Below are 26,638 nucleotides of genomic sequence, written 5' to 3' on the forward strand. Positions count from 1 at the left end.
CACAGACGTGTCGGCCTCTCATTGGCCTTCATCAGTAGATCAGTAGTTTTACACAAACGATGGAAAATGTGAGTTTTTTGAAGTTGTAATTTTTTCCCCACAATACTTGGAAGGTTTTTTCTCACACACACACACATAAGCATACTTTAAATTACACCCCAAAATACATTCTGCTACTCCTGAGTATGGCAATACCACATGTGTGAGACTTTTTCACAGCCTGGCCACATAGAGAGGTCCAACATGCAGGGAGCACCATCAGGTGTTCTAGGAGCATCAATTACACATCTAATTTCATTTTAACCTATCACACTTGGATAGCACAAGGACAGTGGAATTACCCACAAAATGACCCCATTTTGGAAAGCAAATACCCCAATGTATATTCTATCATGCATTATGCGTCTTTTGAACATGTCATTTTTTCCACAAGTTTTTGGAAAATGTGGAAAGAAAATGAAAACATATTTTTTTTTCTTATACACAGTTGTCAATTTATAAGATGTACATAGCAAACATTACACCCCAAAATACATTCTGCTACTCCTCGAGTATGGCAATACCACGTGTGAGACTTTTACACAGCCTGGCTACATACAGAGGCCCAACATGGAGGGAGAACCATCAGGCATGCTAGGAGCATAAATTATACATATAATTTCCTGATGACCTATCATATCTTTTGAAGGTCCTGGCGCACCAGAACAGTGCAATTACCCCCAAAATGACCCCATCATCGATCGCTACTCTGGGGGCCAGCAGGAGTCATGAAAACCGGAGGACGTCATATGAGGGAGGAGATGCTCCTGCCGGCGTCATATTACTATGGCCCGGTATGGAAGTGTTTAATATTACGATGTACAACAGGGGTAGGAAACCTTAGAGCGGTGGAGATCTACCTGAACAACATGGGAAAAATCAAAGATCACCGGGCACAACACACTATTTTTGGGAGCTAACCTAGCAAGGCAATTAAAAAGTAGGGCAGTTTTGAAGAAAACTAGGGGCCAATTGACTCCAGGATCACACGGTACTGCGACACACACTCCTGTGCGTTTCCCATGTTTGCCCCATGTAGGACATTTTAACAGCCCATTCACTGCAAATCACACTGGAATGCAGAAAAAGCACCAGCAAACAGCATGGTACTGCGGAACCATGCGATATGATGCCCACAAATGCACTGCATTTGTGATCTGCATTTGGGATGCTGTTACCAATACATTGGTACCTGCATGCAGATTGCAAAAGGCAGTGTTGCCTGCACCACATTATTTTCTGAATTGGCCCTTAGTAAAATATAATAATACAAATTTCATTGTAAAAGTATGAACTTATCCAAGGTCAGGAGTAACTAAAGTTCACAGATCAGGACTGGAGTATATAGCCCAGCATTACAGGTCAGAAGTATATAGCCCAGGATTTCCCAGATCAATAGTATATAGCCCAGCATTAACAGGTCAGGAGTATACAGCCCAGCATTAACAGGTCAGGAGTGTATCGCCAACCACTGTTTGCCCTTCCCAAATGATCAGTTCTTTATCTGCTTGTTCCGACATGCTGCCTTCCGTCCCCTCTCCTCACATCCATGCAGAGTGCCTGTATGAGATGTAGAAAATGGGCTTGACTGATGTGAGGCGAATCAGTGAAGCCATGCTACAGAGCCAGCTGCTTGTGTGTGTGCTGCTCTGCTCCGAAGTCGGGAAAGAATTGTTTGGACAGTGGGGGTCGGCACTGAGGACACAAGATCTACCCATCACCCTCTTGCGATCGAGAGGTAGATCACGATCAGCAGGACCCCCGTTGTACAGTGATCATTTGTATGAGTTCTGGTTCACCAAACAAGAAGAAAGACATATACATCAATACTACAGACTTTGTATGTTGTTCTGTATTTTGGAATGTTTGTACTATTCAATTGAAAACCTTAATAATATATTAAAAGCAAAATGCTTCAGATCAGTGGATCTAGCAATGTAGGCAGAGGAACTTGCATGCAAATGTAGACTTTTCCTGTAAAATAATGGCCTTTGTCCTGAGATTCACTTTTTGGTCAGTTTGGGCCATCTGTAATAACAATGGGCCAGTAAAGAGGCTTAGAAAGTGAAAGGGGTGGAGGCAACCACAAATTCACAGGGAAAGTCAAGATTTGCATATCATTTCAGTTGCCTGTCTTTGGATCTCTTCAATTCATAATGTGGTTTCCACCAAATCTGTTACAGGTTTGTTGCGTCACAAGCGCCTCTCAAATTACCTCGACCCAAATTCAGACCCAAATTTTCCCTTAGCTTTAAAGCAGAGAAGGACTGGAACCCTTTTCAGTTTTTTATTGCATTTGTATTATATTGCAGGTGAGTATTCCCCTCACTTCCTGGCTGGTGACACCTTTTGCTTTACATGGAAATCGCCAACAGCCAGGCAACCAGCAATAGAAACATTGTTTTAGTGAAGTCAAGAAATGTTATTAGTGTTTCTTAGTGTTTTATCATCTGCTTCATTGGCTTCCAAGAGTGTGGCTTTTTGCCAGCCAAAGCAGCCTTTGAGATAACGTCTTTTGATTATAGTAAAGCTGAACTCCAGGCAGACCAAATATATCACAGCCTAAGAACTTGGCCAATCAATCCATTCCATTATACCCAATCAGGCAGGCCCTTAAACTACATGACCATAATTAAATCTAAATTAGATTTTACAACCATATTGTACTGTATGTGGTTTAAAAATTTGTCAATTTTGTGTAAGACTTCTATCATTTAAATTTATAACTTACTGCAACTAATTTCTGTACTGTAGTTCCTTTTTTTATCACCTTTTCATGGGAACTCTCTGCCTTTATAAATGACTTTGTTCTTATTTTACGATTAGGGACTAGGATTACAGGGTAAGCCAGCCCATGTTCATGGCGTTTGGACCATCCCTTCTTGTATATTCTGTGTGGATTGAGCTTTGGACACACTGTTGATTGCCCAGACTGCCTCCAATGCATAGTAAACAAAGCCTAAGGCTCCATTCACATCTATGAATGTTGCTTTTGAGTGTTTTTGCAGTGCCTTTTGCTGTACTTTCCGTTGTTTTTTAACCATGATTTTCATATTTTTTTCTTTATTTACGTTCACTGTATATAGCCGGTTGTTAAGAAGTGCGTCGGGAAGCCGGACACCGTGTCTTTGACAAACGATGAGTCATCAGCTGTCAGCAGGGTTCCCCACTGACAGCTGAATGTAAAAAAAAAAGAGAAAAACAATTGCCCGGGAAAAAAATTGTAAATAAAAAAATGACATGGGGTTCCCCCCTCCAGGTCCGAGCACACCCCCCTTTCCTGAACCATACCAGGCTGAATGCCCGCAACAAGATGGATGCTTTGGGGCATGGGCCCCCCCGCCCCATGGCAACACCCCCATGTTGAGGGAATGCGACCTGGTATGGTTGGGGGGGGGGGGCACATGCTTGTTCCCTTCCCGTCCTGACCTGCTGGGCTGCATGCTCGGACAGCTGCCAAATCTTTTTTCCTTTACTTTCAGCTGTCAGCAGAGAACCTCGTTGACAGCTGATGACTCATCTTCCCGGTTAGCAACCAGCTATATACAGTGAATGTAAAAGAAAAACATTGCGGTAAAAACGCAGTGCTTGCATTTTGAATGCGGGTCCATTGACATCTATTGCATGCAAAAGCTGCATTCTGCGTGTAAAAAAGACCTTGACCCTTTCGCAGAGGCACACAAATGCATTGATGTGAACAGGAACCCGTGTTAAAAATAATGTCCTGGAACCCATGTTAAAAATAATGCCAGCTGCCACGTCATTTGACAATCGATGAGTCATCAGCTGTCAGCAGGGTTCCTCGCTAACAGCTGAATGTAAAAAAAAAATCACGAAACCCCCCCCAATTTGCCCTCCTACAAGGGGGGTGCAATGCAAATGCATTGATGTGAATGTGTTCAATAGGATCCCATGTTAAAAATGTCCTGCGTTTCTGCAAAAAGCATGAAAAAAGACATTGGTTTGAATGGAGCCTAAATCATTCACTCACTTTTTTTCTGTTCATCTTAAATGCTCAGCCCATCTTCCACACTAAAAGCTTCCATTATTTCAGATATCCTTGCTTATACTGATTGAATCTGTGGAAGCTGTCACTTCTAATGGATGGTCTACTTTTTTTTTTTTTGCTTCAGACCAACAATTTTTTTTTGGACCATTAAGGACACTTGAATTCATAAAAATGTGCATTATATTGCTTACTTACATGAGATGGGGAACACTGGCAAACCGAGAGATTGTAAGTCAGCTCCCATATAACTCCTCAACTCGGCATGCCTCAGGTTTTTTTTTTGCTAGTGTCCTAGGAGTTTGAATGCTTCCTCTTCAGTTCTGCTAAATAAAGCCCCCCCCCCCTTTTTTTTGCTAGCATTCCTTACTCTAAAGTTTTTTGTCAGTGATTTCAATTCAGATTCTTTACTGACACAACTGCTTGAGAGGGTTTCTGACTCGCAGCTATCAGTAATTCCTCAGCATAAGTTTCAAGGCTGTACCCAGAACCCTGCTAGACTGGATGGGTGAGGTTAGCCTTGAATGTGACCTTTGGTTCCACATTGTGATTCTTTCCTGTACAGGGTGTACTGTAATAGCTGTGGAGCACTGTTTAGGCCCAGAATTGTGGTAGAGCCCTGTATGTGACCCCATCTCTAAATCCTACTTTGTGAATGAGGCCTGTTGGGCTGAAGTACCAGGCGCTAGCTTAGCACTTGTAGTGTTAAGCACCTGTTCAAATTTCCTGGCACCATTGGTTTATCCATGACAAGGGTTGAGGCTAAAAGATGTAGCACAAAATTCCAATGGGTGAAGCAACATGAGGTATGAACGCTTTCCCACTGTTGAGCCTGTAGGAAGCACCATCTATCTGCGACTCCATTTAAAGCACCACATGGATCTCTGGTCTATGTGCACTGCCTAACCACAGTGACTGGGTCACTTCTGGCCCTCAAAAACCCTTTATCGGGACCAGCTGTCTGGGTTTGTGATTATCCGAGGCTTTTGCCTCATATTGAGCCTTGTTTCTATGCGGAACCAATATGTCTTCCCTAGACACTTAGAGAATAGCTGAAGTTCTGGAGGAGCTACAACAGCTGCAAAAGCGTTGCACTACACCTGCAATATAGCTCATTCTTTGTGCAGACTGGAAACATCCTGAAGGGTCCCTTCAGGTCCCTTCCTTGGTTCAGTCATTAATCAGGTGAATGTTTTTTGCTGTATGACTATGGTTTCTGCCCCTCACTCCACTGTTGTAAATGCTCATTCTTCTCATGGAACCTTCCTTCACACTATAGACTTTGAGTTTAGGACTTGAACCTGCACATATAGACCAGATGATCTTCTCTTGTAGGCCTGTCTGTTTTTTTGTTTTTCTTTGCCTAGGAACTTGCCTCTGTTCTTTTTGGTTGACCACATCATGCTGTTGGTATGTAGCCATGTTGTTCCACCTTTTTTTGGCTTCACAGCCTCTTGTTGATTCAGGCTCAGTGTTCCTTTTAGATTCTGTCATTCTCCTTGGTAACCATCTCTGCTGTCCTGGTATTTCGTGTCAGGTTTATCCTCTATGGCCTTCTCTGGGTCAGTTACAGCTTTAGGGACTTTGTTTCTGGTTTGTATTTAGGCATTGGACTATTAGGTAGTCCTGAGTTACAGATGATCTCTAGTTCCTTTCTGGACCTGTCAGTGGCTGTTGACTCAAGTTGGACTGCTTGTGGAATGTCTTGTTTCTGGATTCCTGTATGAACGAGAAGGAAAAGGAGATAATTGTACTTGCCATAAAATGTATTTCTTTGAGTGCATCGAGGAACCCAGGTCCAACTCCTCTGTTTGTATTTTGCTTGTCCTAGTACTGCTAAGGGCTGGTTTACAATTTTTGTTTGCCAGTGCCCTAAACCCCCTGTAAGCTGCAGTATATTCCTACTGCATCTGAATTTTTGTGTCCCTTCAGTGGATTCTTAGAAATGGATTTTATGGTACAGTGCCATGAAAAAGTATTCATACTCCGTAAAATTTTCCAAATTTTGTCATGTTACAACCTAAAACTTAAATGTGTTTTATGTGCTAGGCCAACACAAAGTGTCAAATAATTGTGTAGTGGAAGTAAATCATTTTAAATGTTTTACAATTTATTTTTACAAATAAATATATGAAAAGTGTGGCGTGCATTTGTAGTCGCCCCCTTTTACTCTGATACCTCTAACTAAAATCTAGTGGAACCTGTGTGTACTTGAATCTCTGTATAAATACAGCTGCTCTGTGAAGCCCTCAAAGGTTTGTTAGAGAACCTTGGTGAACAAACAGCGGCATTAATGCCAAGGAACACATCAGACAGGTCAGGGATAAAGTTGTGGCAAAGTTTAAAGTGGGATTAGGTTATAAAAAAAAATCCCAAGTTTTGAGCACTGTTTAGTCCATCATCCGAAAATGAAAAGAGTATGGCACAACTGCAAACCTACCAAGAAATGGCCCTCCACCTGAACTGACAGGCCAATCAAGGAGAGCATTAATCAGAGAAGCAGCCAAGAGGCCCATGATAACTCTGGAGGAGCTGCATAGATCCACAGCTCAGGTGGGAGGATCTGTCTGGCCTTTGTGGAAGAATGACAAGAAGAAATCCATTGTTGAAAGAAAATCCTAAGAAGTCCGGTTTGCAGTATACAAGAAGCCATGTGGGGGATACAACAAACATGTTGTATCCCCCACATGGGTGCTCTGGTCAGATGAGACCAACATTTTACTTTTTGGCCTAAAAGAAAGTGTGGTGGAAAACGAACACTGCACATCGCCCTGAACACACCAAACAGGTGAAACATGGTGGTGGCAGAATCATGTAGTGGGGATTTGTTTTCCTTAGTAGGGACAGAGAAGCTGGTCAGAGTTAATAGGAAGATGGATGGAGTGCAATCTTAGAATAAAACCTGTTAGAGTCTGCAAAAGACTTGAGACTGGGGTGAAGGTTCACCTTCCAGCAGAGCAACAACCCTAAACATACAGCCAGAGCTAAAATGGAATGGTTTAGATCAAAGCATATTCATGGAAAGACTGTGTTCAGACACTCTCCATCCAATCTGACAGAGCTTGAGCTATTTTGCGAAGAAGAATGGGCAAAAATATCACTCTCTAGATGTGCAAAGCTGGTAGAGACATGCCCAAAAAGACTTGCAGCTGTAATTGTAGGTGGTTCTACAAAGTATTTACTCAGGAGGGCTGAATACAAATGCACGCCACACTTTTCTGTTATTTGATAAGTGTTTTTCAAAATTATTTAAATTTTTCTTCCACTTCACAATGATGTGCCACTTTTTGTTGGACTATCACATAAAATCCCAATAAAATACATTTACGTTTTTGGGTGTAACATGACAAAATGTGGAAAATTTCAAGGGGTATGAATACTTTTTCCAGGCACTGTAAGTACAAAAATCATATATTTTGGTTTAATAGTCCTTCATTTGTATGGTCCTGTAAAAGAAAGTCAAAGTAGGTGCTGCATTTTAGCTGAATTGTTTGTATTGTTTTTTGGCTAAATTGCTCTAGCACTGAAAGAGCTATATATAGGGTTCAGAGTGCATTAATAATCGAGATGTGTCTAGGTAAGCGTTCTGAATGCTGGCTGCTTGGAGTCCTGTTAAATTGGGGACATGTCAGTTAGGATGTAGTTCACGTCTTGCTAGATTTGCCAGAGCATGAACCTGAAATATTTCAAAACGTGTTTTGAGCTATTCATTGTCATGATCAGGGTGGCAAGTTAATTTAGCATCTAGTTCCACTAAGGAAAGTCAAGATTTTTATAATTTGTTTTAGAACCTCTCCATTCCTGTGATTGTGTATATATTTTTTCCTAGCCACCAGGAAGTGTAACCTGTCCTTTTTATCTGTGTAACAGGATCCGGTCATGCCTTTCCAGGAGCCGCGCGTAGATGACAAAAGTGATGAGGGCGAAATTCCCCCTGATGAAACAGATCAAAGTAAGTTGCACATTGACCTATGAGAACGACCTGTAATCCCAAAGAGCAACCATCTCAGAAACCATAATTTAATTACGGTGTCTGTAGTGGTAAAGTGTTTTTTCCTTTCTCTTTTTGCCTAAAGCAATTTGAAAGCTATTAGAGAGGTCTTTGGGTATCAGGCAGAGAGAGAGTGCATCAAGGATTTGTTACACAGCTGAATGATTTTGTCCTTCTAGTTGTTCATTGCTGCATGTCCTTGTGTAAAGTTATGCACCTGCTTGTTCAAATGCTGTACTCACTGCAGGCTAGACTATATTTTAATATACAAACATATAGAAAATGGCAGTTCATTAAAGGACACTAGTAAAAAATAAAAATTAGTTTAGGAGTTTGTAATATGTTTATAAACATTTATTTAGAAATAAAGCACCCAAACTTGTCTTAAAATGACACTCCAGCCAAAACTGAAAAGTGGGCCTTTAGATTTCTACAGGGAAAACAGGCTATCTTTTCACCACTAGTTTTACATCTAGACATTGCTGTGCTCATCAGTCCATCTCACTCCGGTTTGTCAGCAATTTGGCTACCCTGGAATACACTTCGTTGTAATATTGGAACACTCTCCTTTTTACCTTAAATAAAACTAAGAGGAAAAAAATACCTTTGTCAACGGGCCTTGGGCTTATGTGGATGGCATCAACTTAAGACACTTTGGGGATCATCCAGAATTCATTGACAGATGCATTTGACCTGCAGTTGATCTCCTTTTAAACTGCACTTAAAGTAGGAGTAAACTCCCATGAATGATTTTTGCCTATAAATAAGCATATAGTTAGGCTTACCTATAGCTGTAGCTATAACAACAATTAATAGAAATATGAAGAAAACTTTTGACTCAGCGACAGGCAGGGTTCGGACTGAGCCTTATGCTCTGGGTCTCCTTGCTGTACAAAGCCCTCAGGACAAGGATTAAAGTAGAGGGACAAGCCTTTTGATATACTCATAGGAACTAGATATGGTTGCCCTCTTTCTCTCCAAGGCTTTTTGGCCTTACGGTGGAACTCATAGCGACAGCCCTTGGGATGCTGACTGGTATTAGGGACATGTGGGTTGGGGACCTTGAAGAAGCTATATGTAGATGATTTTATTTTTTGCAAGACCTGGTCTGTCCCTGGCAGCTGCTCTTGGTATATTATAGAGGCATGCATTTTATTCAAGACTTTGGGTTAAGTTGGAGCAAATTGCAAATACTGTCTCTAGACAGTGTGGCACTAGCGCAGTCTCTTCCTTCTCTGTCTCTGAAGTGGGTAAAATCAATAGCATGCCTGAGGGTGAAATTGACATGAAACATGTCCAACTATATATCTCTGAATTTTCTCCCTTTGAAGCCTCACATTTGGAGGCCCTAGGTTTCCATATAACTTGACCCTTATAATCAAAATGAAAATCACAATTTATAGTTTGGTGGACCACCCATAAAATGTTACATACCAAAGCCACTGTAAGATCCTTTTTATACACTTCTTTGGCATAAGATGCAACAATGGTTTTCTTTACCAAACAAATAACCTGTTCAGCCATCTGCAGACTTGGCTAATGTGGTCTTCACTATGCCGAAATGCTGGGTCCTGTGCCTGTGGTGGATAAACTTGTGGCAATCTAGAGGATGCATGCATTGAGTTTGTATGACAAGGACCTGGAGGATATGTGGTCAGCTTCCTTCTTTTTATTTGTTTCAGGCCCAAAAAAAATATACAGTTAACACAATTGTACATCAGCCATATACGACTCCCACTAGATTGTGACACTTCAACGATTGCCTGACCAGGCTGATTATTTGCATATCTTTTGGTTTTGCCACCAAGTACAAGAGTTCTGTAAAAGGGTGGTTGATGTTTCCTCTTTCTTTTTTGTAATTTTTTTTTTTTTTATTGAATTCAAAAGGTGTGGAAAAAAACACACAATATAGCACAAAACACAATAGCATGGCAAACAAATCTGTTTCACTGAAGGTACAGCGTTGCGCCCGGGCCTCCGAGAGGCATAGAAATGACTGGGAACCATCTGGTTACCAGAAATCTCTATGCTCAACTTCCGGCGGTGACGTTTCGTTCTCCAGCTCACCGATCGCACGGACGAGCCGGTATAAGCACCAGCAGGAGGGGAGGACATCCCCCTTCTACCACCTGTAAGGATGATTATGCGACTGAACTGCCACTATGATTGTTTTTACGGTGCACAGAATCACTGGCTAAAAAATATGATATCGGAGTGATGCCTGTAGCTGCAGGTATTCAGATATCCTCATTCAAAGTCCAGGACTTCATATGAAGTACCTTGGGCAGGAAGTGGTTAAGATTGGTTGAGCTTCTTGCTTCTACCAGGCAAACAGATCTCTGCTGGGATTGCTGCTCTGTAACGCCCGCAAAGCTCTCTGATAGAAAAAAAATGGATTCACTCACACTCCTTTTGGAATCCACTAATCGGTTATGATTTGCCTCTGTACAAGGTGTCGTGTGAGTCTAGGGCAAGGATATGCAATTGGCAAGCCCTCCAGCTGTGGAGGGATGGAAGGGTCAATTGCATCTTTCAGTGGCATCTTCTTTTCCTGACATGATACCAAAAAACTTGAAAGGTATGCAACAAATAGGGCCCCTGACTCTCTTACCCGGGGTTATGGCGGTACTAGGTACTTCCCCGTTCATAGTAATACCTAACTATATTGGCTTTAAACTTTGAAGCAATACCTGGTTGTTATGCACATTTAAATCCTGTGCTTTTTTTTTTTTTTTAACTCATTGTTAAGGTACACACCTGGTGTGGATTGTGCACCATTGTCTGTCACCTTGAGAAAGGAGTCCACCCTGGCCCCGAAATGTAGGTGTTTTATGGTTTGCTGTGCATACTTGTATATGACCTCTTTAAAATCCTTAGGTTGATTGGTTGAATGCTCTCTCTCTCTCCTATTTGGATTGTACACCTGTTATTTTGCAGTTGAAAACTTGAAAGTATTTAACAAAGAGAAAAAAGCAGTGCAGCATTTCCTGCATGTGAAAATGGATGTCCATGTAGCCACATATCGAAGCAAGTCCACTAGTGCTAGTATATGGAATACTCAGCCTGGGCTCCAGCCAGGCCACTCCCCCAACACGTTTCACCCCTTAAAGCTTAATCACGGGGATGAGGCTTCTTCATCCCTGTGATTACGCCCTGAGGGGCAGAGTGAAGTGTGTTGAAGGCATGGCCTAGCTGTGGCCCAGGCTGAGGCTGCCAAATACTGTCATGTGTGAACTTGCTTCGATGTGCTGCTACAGGGACATCCATTTTCACACACAATGTTTTGGAGCTGGGATGAACTCCCTCCCCAGCCAACACTGGCTCGAGGACTGACTTCTTGAGCCTGGGTGGCTCTCGCATGGTGTTTCTTTGGGTCACAGTGCAACATTCCCTGTCACATTTTCTGCTTGATGACAGCCTGAGCATGCACAGAAAAATGACTTCTTGAGTCTTTGTAAGGGGGATGGATAGTTCCTTAAAAAAAAAAAAAACTGGATGTACTTAAAGCAACCAAATGTTTAAAATAAAGTAATTAGAGCGCCACACTAAACATGATATACAAGTGTTTTGGGGGCCACACTTTGTTACCTTTACCAGGGCTTAAAAGAACAGTTTGTAATTCAGTTATTACATTCATATTCTGAGGTTTCTGAGGGAGTTCCTCTCTGTACGGAAGAAGCCCACGTATCTATATGTCCCACTGAGACATTCTTAGTATAGTTTTCACAAAAGCAATCCTATGTACTAAGTTACATCTACCCAATGTTCAAGTGGCATCAATGTACTACTTTTTTGTTTTAACCTGCAAGGCCATAATGTGCTAGTGTACATCGCACTGTCATCGCTGAAGGCACTTCCACCTTCACCCGGTCTTCCTTCCAGGTTCGCAGACTGAGTGGCCGGAGCCATGATGACATCACTCCTGCGCATGCACTCAGGAGCCACCATTTATGGCACAGGACTTTGAAGCAATGGTGCAAGTTTTACAGAACCTATAGGTAAGCCCTATTATAGGCTTACCTATAGGTAAAAAACATGCATGAGAGTTTAATCCCACCATTTGTCTGTTTTAATTTCAATAGGATTAAAATTAAAACCAAATAACTTTGTAAGTGCTGAGGTCTATAACACTTTTTTTTTTTTTTTTTTTTTTTTTTTTTTTTAAACTGTAAAGGTCATTTAAAAAAAATTCAGTCATCAGCTACAGTCTCTTTTTTGATAAAGAGACACTTGCATGTCAAGGGATCCAGCACTGTCCCCATGTGGGCCGGTTCTTCATTGGTTTTCGGGTCCCTGATACAACTATGCTAACTGTGGGAAGCTGGCTGTGTTTACCTGCAAAGAGATGCATAGGTGTTTCATGCATCCCTGTGCAGGCACTCCCACTGATGTTAACTGGGACACAGCAGCTACACAGATACAGATGCTGCTCCAAATCTTGCTTCCATGCAGGTGCACAGCCCTGAATGCACACTGTTTGCATTTTGGGGCCGTGCTCCCACACAGATGTCAGATTAGGAGCAGCGTCTGTGTACCTGCTGTGTCCAGATTGATATCAGTGGTCTCTTTCAGTATATTTATTTTGCTGTGAAGTAGAGTTGCACGTTTCTGGCTAAAATGAGAATCACAATTTTTTTGCTTAGAATAAAGATCACGATTCTCTCGCGATTCTTGCAGTGTAACATCTTCTTTCACATTATACAAAAAAAATTGGTCTAACTTTACCGTTTTCTTTTTTTTTTATTATTAAAGTGTATTTTTTTTTAAAAATTGTGTTTGAAAAACCGCTGCGCAAATATGGTGTGACATAAAATATTGCAACAACCACCATTTTATTCTCTAGGGTCTCTGCTAAAAAAATATATATCATATCATGTTTGGGTGCCCCAAGTAATCTTCTATCAAAAAAATATTGATTTATACTTGTAAGCAACAAATTTCAGAAAAGGTTTGGTCTTTGAATGATTAAACTTCCTTCATCTACAACCCGAAGTTCTTTCCTTTGATAAAAGAACAAAAAGATACTTTGTTTCTACTTATTCAAATGTTGTATTAAAACTTGGCAGGCTGCCTGGATTTTTTTTTTCCAGCTGTGAGAACGCTCTGCACTTGTTAGAAAGATTGTGACATGCTGTTTTGAAGATCAGGAAGGGAAAAAGATTGCGATTTAGATTCTTAACAGTTAATCGTGCAGCTCTACTGTGAAGGCAGCTTTTGAGTCAAAATAGGTGATCTATGTTGAAGTACACTGGCATAGAGTTGTGATGAAATCTTTATGCTCTAATGTGGACCTGTAGTTTTGGGGTACCTGGCAGAATAGACAAATGGTTGCCATTTTAGAGTTGATTTTGAAGATGCGAGCTCCAGGACCATTGCTATTCAGTCACTCATCAAATAGGAAAGCAATGTTGAGGATGATGGCACCTGAACTTCCAACTTCATGTGCATACAGTAACAGCGTTGGTAGCTCCCTTACTTATATTTATTCTAAATCACATACAGATTTTTTTATCTTTCATGGTCTCCTGTAGCAAGATCTCCACCAGAAACAACATTTTCCCTTCAGCAGTATTGCTTTGTTTGCACACAAATCTGTTCTTAAAGCGGGGGTTCACCCTATTAATAAAAAAAAATTTAAATTTTTTTCCTCTAGCATAAAATGAGGCATAGTAGCGCGAGCTACAGTATGCCTGTCTTTATTTTTTTAGCCCCGTACTCACTGTGCAATCGTAGAGACAAGATTCCGACTCCCCGCGGGGAATGGGCGTTCCTATGGAGAGGGAAGGTGATTGACGGCCGGCTCTGGCACGTCACGCTTCTCCGGAAATAGCCGAAATAGGACTTGGCGCTTCACGGCGCCTGCGCATAGTCTGTGCGCAGGCGCCGTATAGCGCCGTGAAGAGCCGAGACCTGTTCCGGCTGTCTTCGGGGAGCGTGACGTGCCAGAGCCCGCCGTCAATCACCTTCCCTCTCCATAGGAACGCCCATTCCCCGCGGGGAGTCGGAATCTTGTCTCTACGATTGCACAGTGAGTGCGGGGCTAAAAAAATAAAGACAGGCATACTGTAGCTCGCGCTAATATGCCTCATTTTATGCTAAAATGTTATTATGGAGGGTGAACCACCGCTTTAATGTGTCTGAGGACTGGCTTATGACTTGATTCTTTTTTTTTTTTTTGTATTCCTTTCTTTCCAGTTAATATTATCCCCAAACCCCGAAAAATTGAAACACGGAAAGATGGCTCTGAGGTGAGTGATGACAGAGGTATTTGGGTAAGATTGACCATTTACAGTAAACAATAGGTATATATGGGTATTCAGTGCATAATGTGGTCTTTCAGGAGCACTTTAATATGTACCTGCAGCCTGTGAATAGGCTGAAGGTACAAGATATAGTGCACCTTTCATTTTGTGGAGAATGATATGCTGTACTTCATTTATAAATGTCTATTTACTACATATATTTTGGAGGTCCATGCCATCTGACATGCAAGTGCTCAGTTACACATACAGTCATGGGCAAAATTGTTGGCGCCCAGAAATCTTTCCAGAAAATCAAGTATTTCTTACAGAAAAGTATTGCAGTAACACATGTTTTGCTATACTCATGTTTATTCCCTTTGTGTGTATTGGAACAAAACAAAAAAAGGGAGGAAAAAAAGCAAATTGGACATAATGTCACACAAAACTCCAAAAATGGGCTGGTCAAAATTTGTGCCACCCTTTTAAAATTGTGGATAAATAAGATGGTTTGAAGCATGTGATGCTCCTTTAAACTCACCTGGGGCAAGTAACAGGTGTGGGCAATATAAAAATCACACCTGAAAGCAGTTAAAATGAGAGAAGTTCACTGAGGCCCAGATTCTGAAAGGACTTACGACGGCGCAGCGCCATGTACGCCGTCGTAAGTCCTAATCCGAGCCGTCGTATCTATGCGCCTGATTCTTAGAATCAGTTGCGCATAGATATCCATTAGATCCGACAGGCGTAAGTCTCTTATGCCGTCGGATCGTAACTGCATTTTTCCGCTGGCCGCTAGGGGCATGTAAGCTGATTTACGCGTCGAAATATGTAAATTAGCTAGATATGCGAATTCCCGAACTTGCGCGAGGCCGACGCAGTAAAGATACGCCGTTTACGCTAGGCTTTTCCCGGCTTAATGTTGCCCCTGCTATATGAGGCATAACTGCAGCGTACCAATGTTAAGTATGGCCGTCGTTCCTGCGTCAAAATTTGAACATTTTACATCGTTTGCGTAAGTCGTCTGTGAATGGGGCTGGACGTCATTTACGTACACGTCGAAACCAATACGTCCTTGCGGCGTACTTTGACGCAAAGCACACTGGGATATTTCACGGAAGGCGCATGCGCTGTAAGTGCAAAACGTCAATCACGTCGGGTCACAGCACATTTACATAAAATACGCCCCCCTGTTCAACATTTGAATTAGGCGGCCTTACGCCGGCCGAATTACGCTACGCCGCCGCAACTTACGGAGCAAGTGCTTTGAGAATACAGCACTTGCCCGTCTAAGTTGCGGAGGCGTAACGTAAATCGGATACGTTAGGCCGCCGCAAGGATACGCCGTTCTACGAGAATCTGGCCCTTAGTCTTTGCATTGTGTGTGCCACACTAAGCATGGACAACAGAAAGAGGAGAAGAGAACTGTCTGAGGACTTAAAAACCAAAATTGTGGAAAAATATCAACAATCTCAAAGTTACAAGTCCATCTCCAGAGATCTAAATTTGCCTTTGTCCACAGTGCGCAACATTATCAAGACGTTTTCAACCCATGGCACTGTAGCTAATCTCTCTGGGCGTAGACGGAAGAGAAATATTAATGAAGGGTTGCAACACAGAATAGTCCGGATGATGGATAAGCAGCCCCAAACAAGTTCCAAGGAAATTCAAGCTGTCCTGCAGGCTCAGGGAGCATCAGTGTCGGCGTGAACTATCCGTCGACATTTAAATGAAATGAAACGCTATGGCAGGAGACCCAGGAGGACCCCACTAGTGACACAGAGACGTCTTGTGGACAGATGAGACCAAGATAGAGCTTTTTGGTAAAGCACATCATTCTACTGTTTACCGAAAACGGAATGAGGACTAAAAAGAAAAAAACACAGTACCTACAGTGAAATATGGTGGCGGTTCAATGATGTTTTGGGGTTGTTTTGCTGCCTCTGGCACTGGGTGCCTTGAATGTGTACAAGGCATCATGAAATCTGAAAATTACCAAAGGATTTTGGGTCGCACTGTAGAGCCCAGTGTCAGAAAGCTGGGTTTGCGTCCGAGATCTTGGGTCTTCCAGCAGGACAATGACCCCAAACATACGTCAAAAAAGCATCCAGAAATGGATGGCAACAAAGTGCTGGAGAGTTCTAAAGTGGCCAGCAATGAGTCCAGATCTAAATCCCATTGAACACCTGTGGAGAGATCTTAAAATTGCTGTTGGGAAAATGCACCCTTCCAATAAGAGAGACCTGGAGCAGTTTGCAAAGAAAGAGTGGTCCAAAATTCCGGGTGAGAGGTGTAAGAAGGTTATTGATGGTTACAGGAAGCGACTGATTTCAGTTATTGTTTTCCAAATGGTGTGCAATCAAATATTAAGTTAAGGGTGCCAAGGATTTTGACCAGACCATTTTTGGAGATTTGTGTGACATTATGTCCAATTAGCTTTTTTTGCTCCCTTTTTTTGTTTTGTTCCAATACACACAAAGGGAATAAACATGTGTACAGCAAAACATGTGTTACTGCAATACTTTTCTGTGAGAAATACTTCTGGGGTGCCAACAATATGCTTTCAGATTTTGTCCCTTGTCTCCTGACAAATGGCTGCAGTGATGGATTTATTTGATAGAACCGCCCCACGGTAAAATATGATCATGCAGCATGATGGTAAAGAGAAATGGTTATGTAAAGGAGTCAGTGGATTTCTAATGGAACTGCTGCTGTTGCTAGAAAGCTGTGGGTGGTGGTAGGCCTTGTTAATCATGGGTTATTTTTGCATTTCTTACACATAAATCAACACAGAATGTGTGCTGACACTTTATACAGCCTTTATGGAAGACGTCTAAGGAAAAAAGGTACAAATGTATAAATATTAATTTTCAAGAAAAAGTATTCCAACATCTTTAATTGAATACAGTTGAAATGCACCAGTCATCATTTATTTTACACAATGTTTATTATCATACAAACCAACACCAGTCATTATTTCATTTTGGACTGCCTATTAAAGCTAGGAAAAATAGTCCATTCTAACCATCATCTGGTTAGATTTAACCCTTTTAAATTAAATTTGCAGGAGTCTGGTTACTAAGGGTAGAATAGATGCTTAAATTAGTCCCCTTTTATCCAACAGTTTCAGTCAGACTAAGGGCCTGTATCTACAGCTTTTGTACACACACAGCTGCTTCTTTCTCTGTATAACGCTATGGGAATGTAAAATCAGCAGAAGCAGATCAGATACAGGTCCTCTGCAAATGCAGTGCATTCTGAATTACCTCAAACTGATGCCAAAAGCATTCTGCATTGTCCAATGAAGCCTTTCAACATCGTACCTAAAGGAACTGTAAAGTAAGCAGTGCTTGCAGTGCTGTCTCTTTAGCTAACCCATGTGCTCTGGGAATCTTTTGTCATATATATATTAAATGTGTATTTTGTTTCAAAAAGCTTTATTTAAAAAGTACAAATGATACATAAATGTACGGGTGATGACATTACAGGTAATATGAAGAACAAGTAGGAGCAAATCGGGGGGGGGGGAATACAAATTTAACCTGATCTATATTTCTCAAATACTTTATCATATTTGTAATATTACATATGTGATAGACAAATGCACAGAACCAATTAGGGTGTTAGCCCATGTTGTGATGTGGTAACAATTAAGAAAGGTCTAGGACAAACCTTCTACTGGGCATCTATATCGTATTTGGTTGGCCTTTTGTGCATGGAAACGGACAACTACCTTTGTGGTTGTGGTCAATGGACCCCTAGCAACTGGTATGGGGGTGGGGGTGGGGGTTTGGTAAGGGCTAATATATGGGCAGACAAAAAGTGTATTATGATAGTGGGAGAGTTCTGATCGAGAGCTGGAGAATTCAGGACTAACAAAGTAGGCATTCATGGGGAGGTTATATAATAAAAGTTGAACATAAAGTAAGGTAGGGGTGGGGAGGGACTCGCATGTAGAAGAGGAGGGAAAGGTGAAAAGGGGGTGAGGAACGTCGCTGAGAAATTATTTTCATTAAGGGATAGTAAGGGGGGATTAGGAACAAGTGGGAAAGGCCCCAGGGATATAAGAGAGGGTGTAGGGCAGTGATGGCGAACCTTGGCACCCCAGATGTTTTGAAACTACATTTCCCATGATGCTCAACTACACTGCAGAGTGCATGAGCATCATGGGAAATGTAGTTCCAAAACATCTGGGGTGCCACGGTTTGCCATCACTGGTGTAGGGTGACCCCATCCTCCTCCTCTGACAAGAGATCAAGCATCCATTCATTGGATTAGGTCAATGGAAATGTGTATTTGTATGAATCATGGGCAGTTGGTTTTACATTACAGGGGCTTCCATCGCTGCTATATAGCTGTGGCCTTCATAATAATTACCACTTCCACTGTGCCTTTGCTACATTGGATTTCACTTAATCAGATATCTGTATCAAGGCCTTGTATGCAGATGTTGTGAATGAGTCCATGGTATGTATGCACTGTACTGTACAAAGAGGCTGTATCCAATCACAGTGTACAACATTCTAATGAACCCTCTGCAAGAACATACTGAACTAACTTAATACAAATTTCTTTCACTGTGTCCCTGTGGATACTAGCAGGTGTATTTCTCAGTGCATACTGCGATTAGCTGCATTTCCCAAGCTTCAAGCAAAGCACAGAGTCAAATATACCAAAACGTCCTTGTGTATAAAGAATGACATTCATCATATTTTATTAGTTGCAGATGTCTTCCAATACTTGTGCCCTCACTAATTACTATTATCATTTCAATTTACAGGACATCAAACCTGTCATTGATGGAATGGATGGCATTAAAATCTCCCAGGGTCTGGGCCTGCAGGACTTTGATCTTATCCGAGTGATTGGAAGAGGAAGCTACGCTAAAGTACTTTTAGTGAGGTTAAAAAAGAACGACCAGGTGTTTGCCATGAAGGTGGTGAAGAAGGAATTGGTGCATGATGAAGAGGTTTGTAGAGGCTGATGGCTTGTTTTTGCCTCCCTCATCCAACAAAGTGAAAATATGCTGATTTCTGACACCATCCTTGATTCTGGCTTTGGCTTTTCTGTCTTGTCAGCAGGATACTGAATCTCTGAATAGTCCAGTTAGGATTTTGGCATGTTTGCCTCACTACAAGTTAGGTTTACTCTGCTAGGATGGAAGTAGAGCTAATGGAGTAAATTGGTGGTAAATTAGTTGATGTAATAATTGGTGACTGATCTGTAGAGTATTATCACTCTGAACAGCGCTGAACTAGAAATCCTGTTGTGGCCTCTTCTGGGCAGATAATGCAGTGTCTTTAAAGTGCTGTTATTAATTAGAGCAATCAATCTTGTTTCCCTTTACGGTATTGCCTCACTTCCAGTAGCCAGTGCTTTTATACTCTTTGTCGATCATTTATATTCTTGTCCTTTACAGTCCAATTCTAAGCATAATTGTGATGTTTCTTCTCAAACATACTGCAGCTCTAGATGACATTTCTTTGTCCAGGCTGGTCATTACAATTTGTATGGTTAAAAAACTCAGACTGGGCTATTTATGGTCATGGCCAAGTATAACAAAACTGTACATATCATAGGTCAACTATTCCCAAAGAGCAGATCAGGTGGAGGCCAGTAACCTCAAACATATAATGAACATATACTCATACTATTGCTGCTTTGTGTAGCTGTCTCTTCCGTGCATCTGCCAGCATTTGCGGACAGTCCAAACTCCTTTTTTTTTTTATCATTATTTTTATTTTTAATATTTTCTTTCATGAACGTACGTAACTTAACCACTTGCTGACGGCCGTACGACTTTGTACGGCCTCAGCGCGGCTCCCAATTTCTAACAGGCCGTCTTTTTACGGCCTCCCCTTTTGGCGTTCCCCGCGCGCGCTCCCGAGCGCGCAGCGGGGAACTGCTGTGCTGGCCGTGTCCCTTGGACACAGCCAGTCACAGATCGCCGTGAACGGCCAATCGGAGCGGCCGTTTCCTAGGCGATCTGTGCGGCCAATGAGAGATGATCTCGTATGTTTACATATGAGATCATCTCTCATTCCCGGCTCTCGCAGACAGCAGTGCTGTCAGGGGAGAGAGGAGACGGATCTGTGTCTCTTGTACATAGAGACACAGATCGGTCACCCCTCCCCCAGTCACCCCCCCTCCCCCACAGTTAGAACACTAATTAGGGTACACATTTAACCCCTTCCTCACCCCCTAGTGTTAACCCCTTCCCTGCCAGTCACATTTATACAGTAATTAGTGCATATTTATAGCACTGATTGCAGTATAAATGTGAATGGCGCCAAAAATGTGTCAAAAGTGTCCGATGTGTCCGCCATAACGTCGCAGTCCCAATAAAAATCGCAGATCGCCGCCATTTCTAGTAAAAAAAAAGCATTTATACAGTAATTAGTGCATATTTATAGCACTGATTGCAGTATAAATGTGAATGGCGCCAAAAATGTGTCAAAAGTGTCCGATGTGTCTGCCATAACGTCGCAGTCCCAATAAAAATCGCAGATCGCCGCCATTTCTAGTAAAAAAAAAAATTTATACAGTAATTAGTGCATATTTATAGCACTGATTGCAGTATAAATGTGAATGGCGCCAAAAATGTGTCAAAAGTGTCCGATGTGTCCGCCATAACGTCGCAGTCCCAATAAAAATCGCAGATCGCCGCCATTTCTAGTAAAAAAAAAAAAAAAATAATTCTGTCCCTTATTTTGTAGGCGCTATAACTTTTGCGCAAACCAGTCGCTTATTGCGATTTTTTTTTTTTTTTTTACTAAAAATATGTAGAATACGTATCGGCCTAGACTGAGGATAAAAAAAAAACGTAAAAAAAAAAATTGAGCTATTTATTATAGCAACAAAGTAAAAATATTTTATTTTTTTTCAAAATTGTCGCTCTATTTTTGTTTATAGCGCAAAAAATAAAAACCGCAGAGGTGATCAAATACCACCAAAAGAAAGCTTTATTTGTGGGGAAAAAAGGACGTTAATTTTGTTTGGGAGCCACGTCGCACGACCGCGCAATTGTCAGTTAAAGCGACGCAGTGCCGAATCGCAAAAAGTCCTCTGGTCAGGAAGGGGTTTAAGTGCCCAGTAAGGAAGTGGTTAAGGACCCCTTCACGGCGATATACGTCAGCAGAAATGGCACAGCTGGGCACAATCACGTACCTGTACGTGTCACTTTAAGCCCAGCCGTGGGGATGCGACCCCTGTCCAAAGCTCCGTGACCGCACCCGCGGGACCCGCGGACCCGATCGCCGCCGGTGTCCCACAATCGGTCACCGGAGCTGAAGAACGGGGAGATGTGTGTGTAAACACACCTTCCCTGTTCTTCGTTGTGGCAGTGTCATTGATCGTCTGTTCCCTGATATAGGGAGTGACGATCAATGACGTCACACATCCAGCCCCGCCCCCTACAGTTAGAAACACATATGAGGTCACACTTAACCCCTACAGCGCCCCCTAGTGGTTAACTCCTAAACTGCCATTGTCATTTTCACAGTAAAAAATGCATTTTTATAGCACTTTTTGGTCCCAAAAATGTGTAAAAATTGTCCGATGTGTCCGCCATAATGTCGCAGTCACGAAAAAAATTGCTGATCGCCGCCATTAGTAGTAAAAAAAAATGATTCATAAAAATGCAATAAAACTATCCCCTATTTTGTAAACGCTATAAATTTTGCGCAAACCAATCGATAAACGCTTATCGCGATTTTTTTTTTTTTTTTTTAACAAAAATAGGTAGAAGAATATGTATCGGCCTAAACTGAGGAAAACATTTTTTTTATATATTTTTGGAGGATATTTATTATAGCAAAAAGTAAAAAATATTGAATTTCTTTCAAAATTGTCGCTCTATTTTTGTTTAATGCGCAAAAAATAAAAAACTGCCGAGGTGATCAAATACCACCAAAAGAAAGCTCTATTTGTGGAAAAAAAGGACGCCAATTTTGTTTGGGAGCCACGTCGCACGACCGCGCAATTGTCCGTTAAAGCGACGCAGTGCAGAATCGCAAATAGTTGCAGGGTCCTTAACCTGCATAATGATCCGGGTCTTAAGTGGTTAAGCAATGCATAGTACATGTTTTACAGACTACAATTTTCCTTGGTACATTTTCAGTAAAGGTAACACTTATATGTGTTAAAGCGGGGGTTCACCCTATATAAAAAAAAAAATTTTCCCTCTAGCATTAAATCCGGCATAGTAGCGCGAGCTACACTATGCCGGTCTTAATTTTTTTTTCCCCCGTACTCACTGTTATAGCGTACATAGAAGATTCCGGGGAATGGGCGTTCCTATGGACAGGGAAAGTGATTGACGGCCGGCCGTGGCACGTCACGCTTCTCCGGAAATAGCCGAAATAGGCTTGGCTCTTCACGGCGCCTGCGCATAGCCTGTGCGCAGGCGCCGTGAAGAGCCGAGACCTACTCCGGCTGTCTTCGGGGAGCGTGACGTGCCAGAGCCGGCCGTCAATCACCCTCCCTCTTGCTAGGAACGCCCATTCCCCGCGGCAGACGGAATCGTCAATGCACAATATAACCGTGAGTACCGGGATAAAAAAATTAAGACCGGCATAGTGTAGCTCGCGCTACTATGCCGGATTTTATGCTGCATTGTTCTTAAGGAGGGTGAACTACCGCTTTAAGTAATGAACACAAAATGTTTCTCATTTGTATAACTCTGCAATGGTAATAATATTAATAGGCCACTCCGAGAAATGATCGTTTGTGGAATCAAATCAAATAGTAACAAAGCCTAAACCTACGCCCATCTCCATTCATAGTGTACTCTAATTGCCTAGTAAACAAAATAAGTCTATACTAGCCTATTGTGAGGTACATGTGATCAGCACAGGGCCAATTAACACTGTCCAGACAGAGGATCATGGGTCATGCAGCCTCGTAGGACAGTCAGTGGAGAATGAAAGTGTCTCCTACAAGCTTAAACCAATGCTCGGCCAGACACTATATACTGCTAAAGAGGAATTTAGCAGTTTATATTTACTAAAATAATTGCATTTCCATGTTCTGTGTGCTGTGGGAGACCAGATATAGTGAATGCAGGGTCCTGGGTTTAGTAACACTTTAAGGGAAACGTGGAGGCTGTCGCAGCTGACTTTGTGTTCAGAAAATTCTAGTTCCCTGGCTGTCATACTAACCTACTAGCATTAAAACTTTACGTCACTAGATCTAGTGTGCAGATAAGAACAACTTACTTCTCTAAGCTGAATTCTTATTCTGGTAAATAAATCATAAAGTGCCAAAGCTAGAGCAATCTGCATTACAGCCATGCAACTAGCATTTTCAGATGTAGGTCAGCAATGACCATTTCCAAGATTTCCTTTAATATCAGCTGGGGATCTGTATACACAGTGGTTTTGTGTATATCCACTCATGTAAAAAACGGATATGAAATAACCAGACAGAAAGGCAGACAAAGGGCCGACTGTCAGTCTCTGTGTGCAAAGCTCCTATTTATGCGCTGATGGGAAGAATACATCTAAATATTGTTGGTGTGTGACAAATAGGTTTGCTGTGCTCTGTGAATTATTAATTGCTGCCCACTCCATGGATAGCTGGTCACATTATTCTAATTACCTCTCTTTAGGATATTGACTGGGTACAGACAGAGAAGCACGTATTTGAGCAGGCTTCTAATAATCCATTTCTAGTCGGTTTACACTCCTGCTTCCAGACGCCAAGCCGGTAAGAGCATCTATTATTCATCCACTTGGAAAGTGCCGTATTATCTGCTCATCGCATGAAACTTCTCCTTCTTAACACTCCGGGAGCCATCTTTGTGTGATTGAATCCACCCAAAAAAACAGTATTAACGCACTTTGAAAGCTTACACTGATCTTTTAGTAATGTAATACCTAGCCCAGCTAAAACTGAAAGTTTTGTATGACTGTTGGAAAGCTAAAGGGAACCTGTCAGGTGAAAATATGCTGCAGAAACTGTTTTTTTGCAGATGCAAGGCTGTCATTTTTATCTTTACTTAACATCATTTACTACCTAGAGCAGGGGTCTCCATACTTTTCAAGCAAAGGGCCAGTTTACTGTGTTTGAGACTTCAGGGGGGCTGGATTCTGACCAATGGGGGTAGAAAATTCCCCAGGGCCGAGCATCAGTGAGAATAAACATGGCCCAAGTGTTGGTGGGCAGTAGGAGGAGGAATAGTGCTCCATCATTGCTGTTAGTGGAAGAAATAGAGCCCCGCTGAGCTTTTGCGGACACACGGAGCGGATCATTACTGATCCGCCCGTGTGAAAGGGCCCTTACCTGTATAGAAGACACCTGGGAGCCAAGAATCTTACTGATTGTAGGGGATTAAATACTTATTTCACTCCATTAAAATGCAAATCAGTGTATAATGTATAACTTTTTTGAAATTAGTATTTCTGGATATTTTTGTTCTTATTCTGTCTCTTACTGTTAAAATAAACCTACTCTTAGAATTATAGACTGATCATTTTTTTGTCAGTGGGCAAACGTACAAAATCAGCAGGGGATCAAATACTTTTTTCCCTCACTGTATGCAGTAATTACAAATCATACTCATATTGGTTATCATTACAGCAATGAAGCCTGCCTTAACCCTATGGACTGTAATATTTGTAATTGAGAAGCTTAATTATTTTATTATGCCTTTTTGCATTTAGGCTTTAAAGATTAATAAAAGTAGTGTAGTGTACAGTATAAAACTATAGGCCCAGCCAGATCTTTTTTGGAGAGAAGGAAGAGATTTTTACTGACCACAATACAGACAGAAATAAAAATCTTATTGTAGCGGAATCCTCGAACTCCCGTCAGATTTTTATTTCTGTCTGTGCCCCTGTTGCAGATTTTGCCTTGCTCCCTGTTTGGTCAAACCATTATCACCATAAGTGAATAAAAAGCTCTTTAATAGGCCTCAGACAGCAGTAAATACCTGACAAGTGCATCTTCTAACTAGAAAAGATACAATTTCTGGGGAAATTGTGGGGCGTGGTCTTGCCTCCACCAATACTCCTGACTGGAGACGGTGCCCCTGGAGATGTAAATGTGATCCAACCGTGTGTCGATCCAATTCTGTCCATTGCCCCATCAAAAACTGCTCCATCAAAAACTAGCCCATCAAAACTGCACCATCAAAACTGCACCATCCTATTTGCCCCATCAAAAACTGGCTGCTATGGAGGGTTGCTATGGACTGGTTGCTATGGACTGGTTGCTATGGACGGGTTGCTATGGAGTGGTTGCTATGGAGTGGTTGCTATGGAGTGGTTGCTACGGACTGATTGCTATGGACTGGGTGCTATGGACTGGTTGCTATGGAGGGTTGCTATGGACTGGTTGCTATGGAGGGTTGCTATGGACTGATGGCTATGGACTGGTTGCTATGGACGGGTTGTTATGGACGGTTGCTATGGACTGGTTGCTATGGACGGTTGCTATGGATGGTTGCTATGAACTGGTTGCTTTGGACTGGATGCTATGGAGGGTTGCTATGGAATGGTTGCTATGGAGTGGTTGCTATGGAGGGTTGCTATGGACGGATTGCTATGGACTGTTGCTATGGACTGGTTGCTATGGACGGTTGCTATGGACTGGTTGCTATGGACTGGTTGCTATGGAGTGGTTGGTATGGACGGTTGCTATAGACTGGTTGCTATAGACGGTTGCTATGGACCGGTTGCTATAGACTGGTTGCTATAGACGGTTGCTATGGACCGGTTGCTATGGAGTGGTTGCTATGGAGTGGTTGCTATGGAGTGGTTTCTATGGACTGATGGCTATGGACGGTTGCTATGGACTGGTTGCTATGGAGTGGTTGGTATGGACGGTTGCTCTGGATTGGTTGCTATGGACGGTTGCTATGGACTGGTTGCCCTAGACTGGTTGCTATAGACGGTTGCTATGGAGTGGTTGCTATGGAGGGTTGCTATGGAGGGTTGCTATGGAGTGGTTGCTATGGAGGGTTGCTATGGAGGGGTTGCTATGGAGGGTTGCTATGGAGGGTTGCTATGGACAGGTTGCTATGGACTGGTTGCTATGGACTGGTTGCTATGGACTGGTTGCTATGGAGTGGTTGCTATGGAGGGTTGCTATGGAGGGTTGCTATGGACTGGTTGCTATGGACGGTTGCTTTGGACTGGTTGCTATAGACGGTTGCTATGGAGTGGTTGCTATGGAGTGGTTGCTATGGAGTGGTTGCTATGGAGGGTTGCTATGGACTGGTTGCTAGGGACTGGTTGCTAGGGACTGGTTGCTAGGGACTGGTTGCTATGGACGGTTGCTATGGAGTGGTTGCTATGGAGGGTTGCTATGGAGGGTTGCTATGGAGTGGTTGCTATGGAGGGTTGCTATGGAGTGGTTGCTATG

The 26,638-nt window shown here is 42.2% G+C and overlaps 1 protein-coding gene across 3 annotated transcripts in view; it reads left to right on the plus strand.

Moving 5' to 3' along the window:
* Positions 1-26,638, plus strand: part of PRKCZ (protein kinase C zeta) — a 390,682-nt gene that overhangs the window by 242,378 nt on the left and 121,666 nt on the right. For all 3 annotated transcript variants that reach the window (XM_040325896.1, XM_040325898.1, XM_040325897.1), the window contains 4 exons: positions 7,916-7,997; positions 14,232-14,284; positions 19,056-19,244; positions 23,883-23,980. In XM_040325896.1, coding sequence (XP_040181830.1) covers positions 7,916-7,997; positions 14,232-14,284; positions 19,056-19,244; positions 23,883-23,980 — 422 coding nt within the window. The remainder of the gene's footprint in view (positions 1-7,915; positions 7,998-14,231; positions 14,285-19,055; positions 19,245-23,882; positions 23,981-26,638) is intronic.

This window comes from Rana temporaria, chromosome 10, assembly GCF_905171775.1.
Source record: "Rana temporaria chromosome 10, aRanTem1.1, whole genome shotgun sequence".
In the NCBI taxonomy this organism is placed as follows: Eukaryota; Metazoa; Chordata; class Amphibia; order Anura; family Ranidae; genus Rana; species Rana temporaria.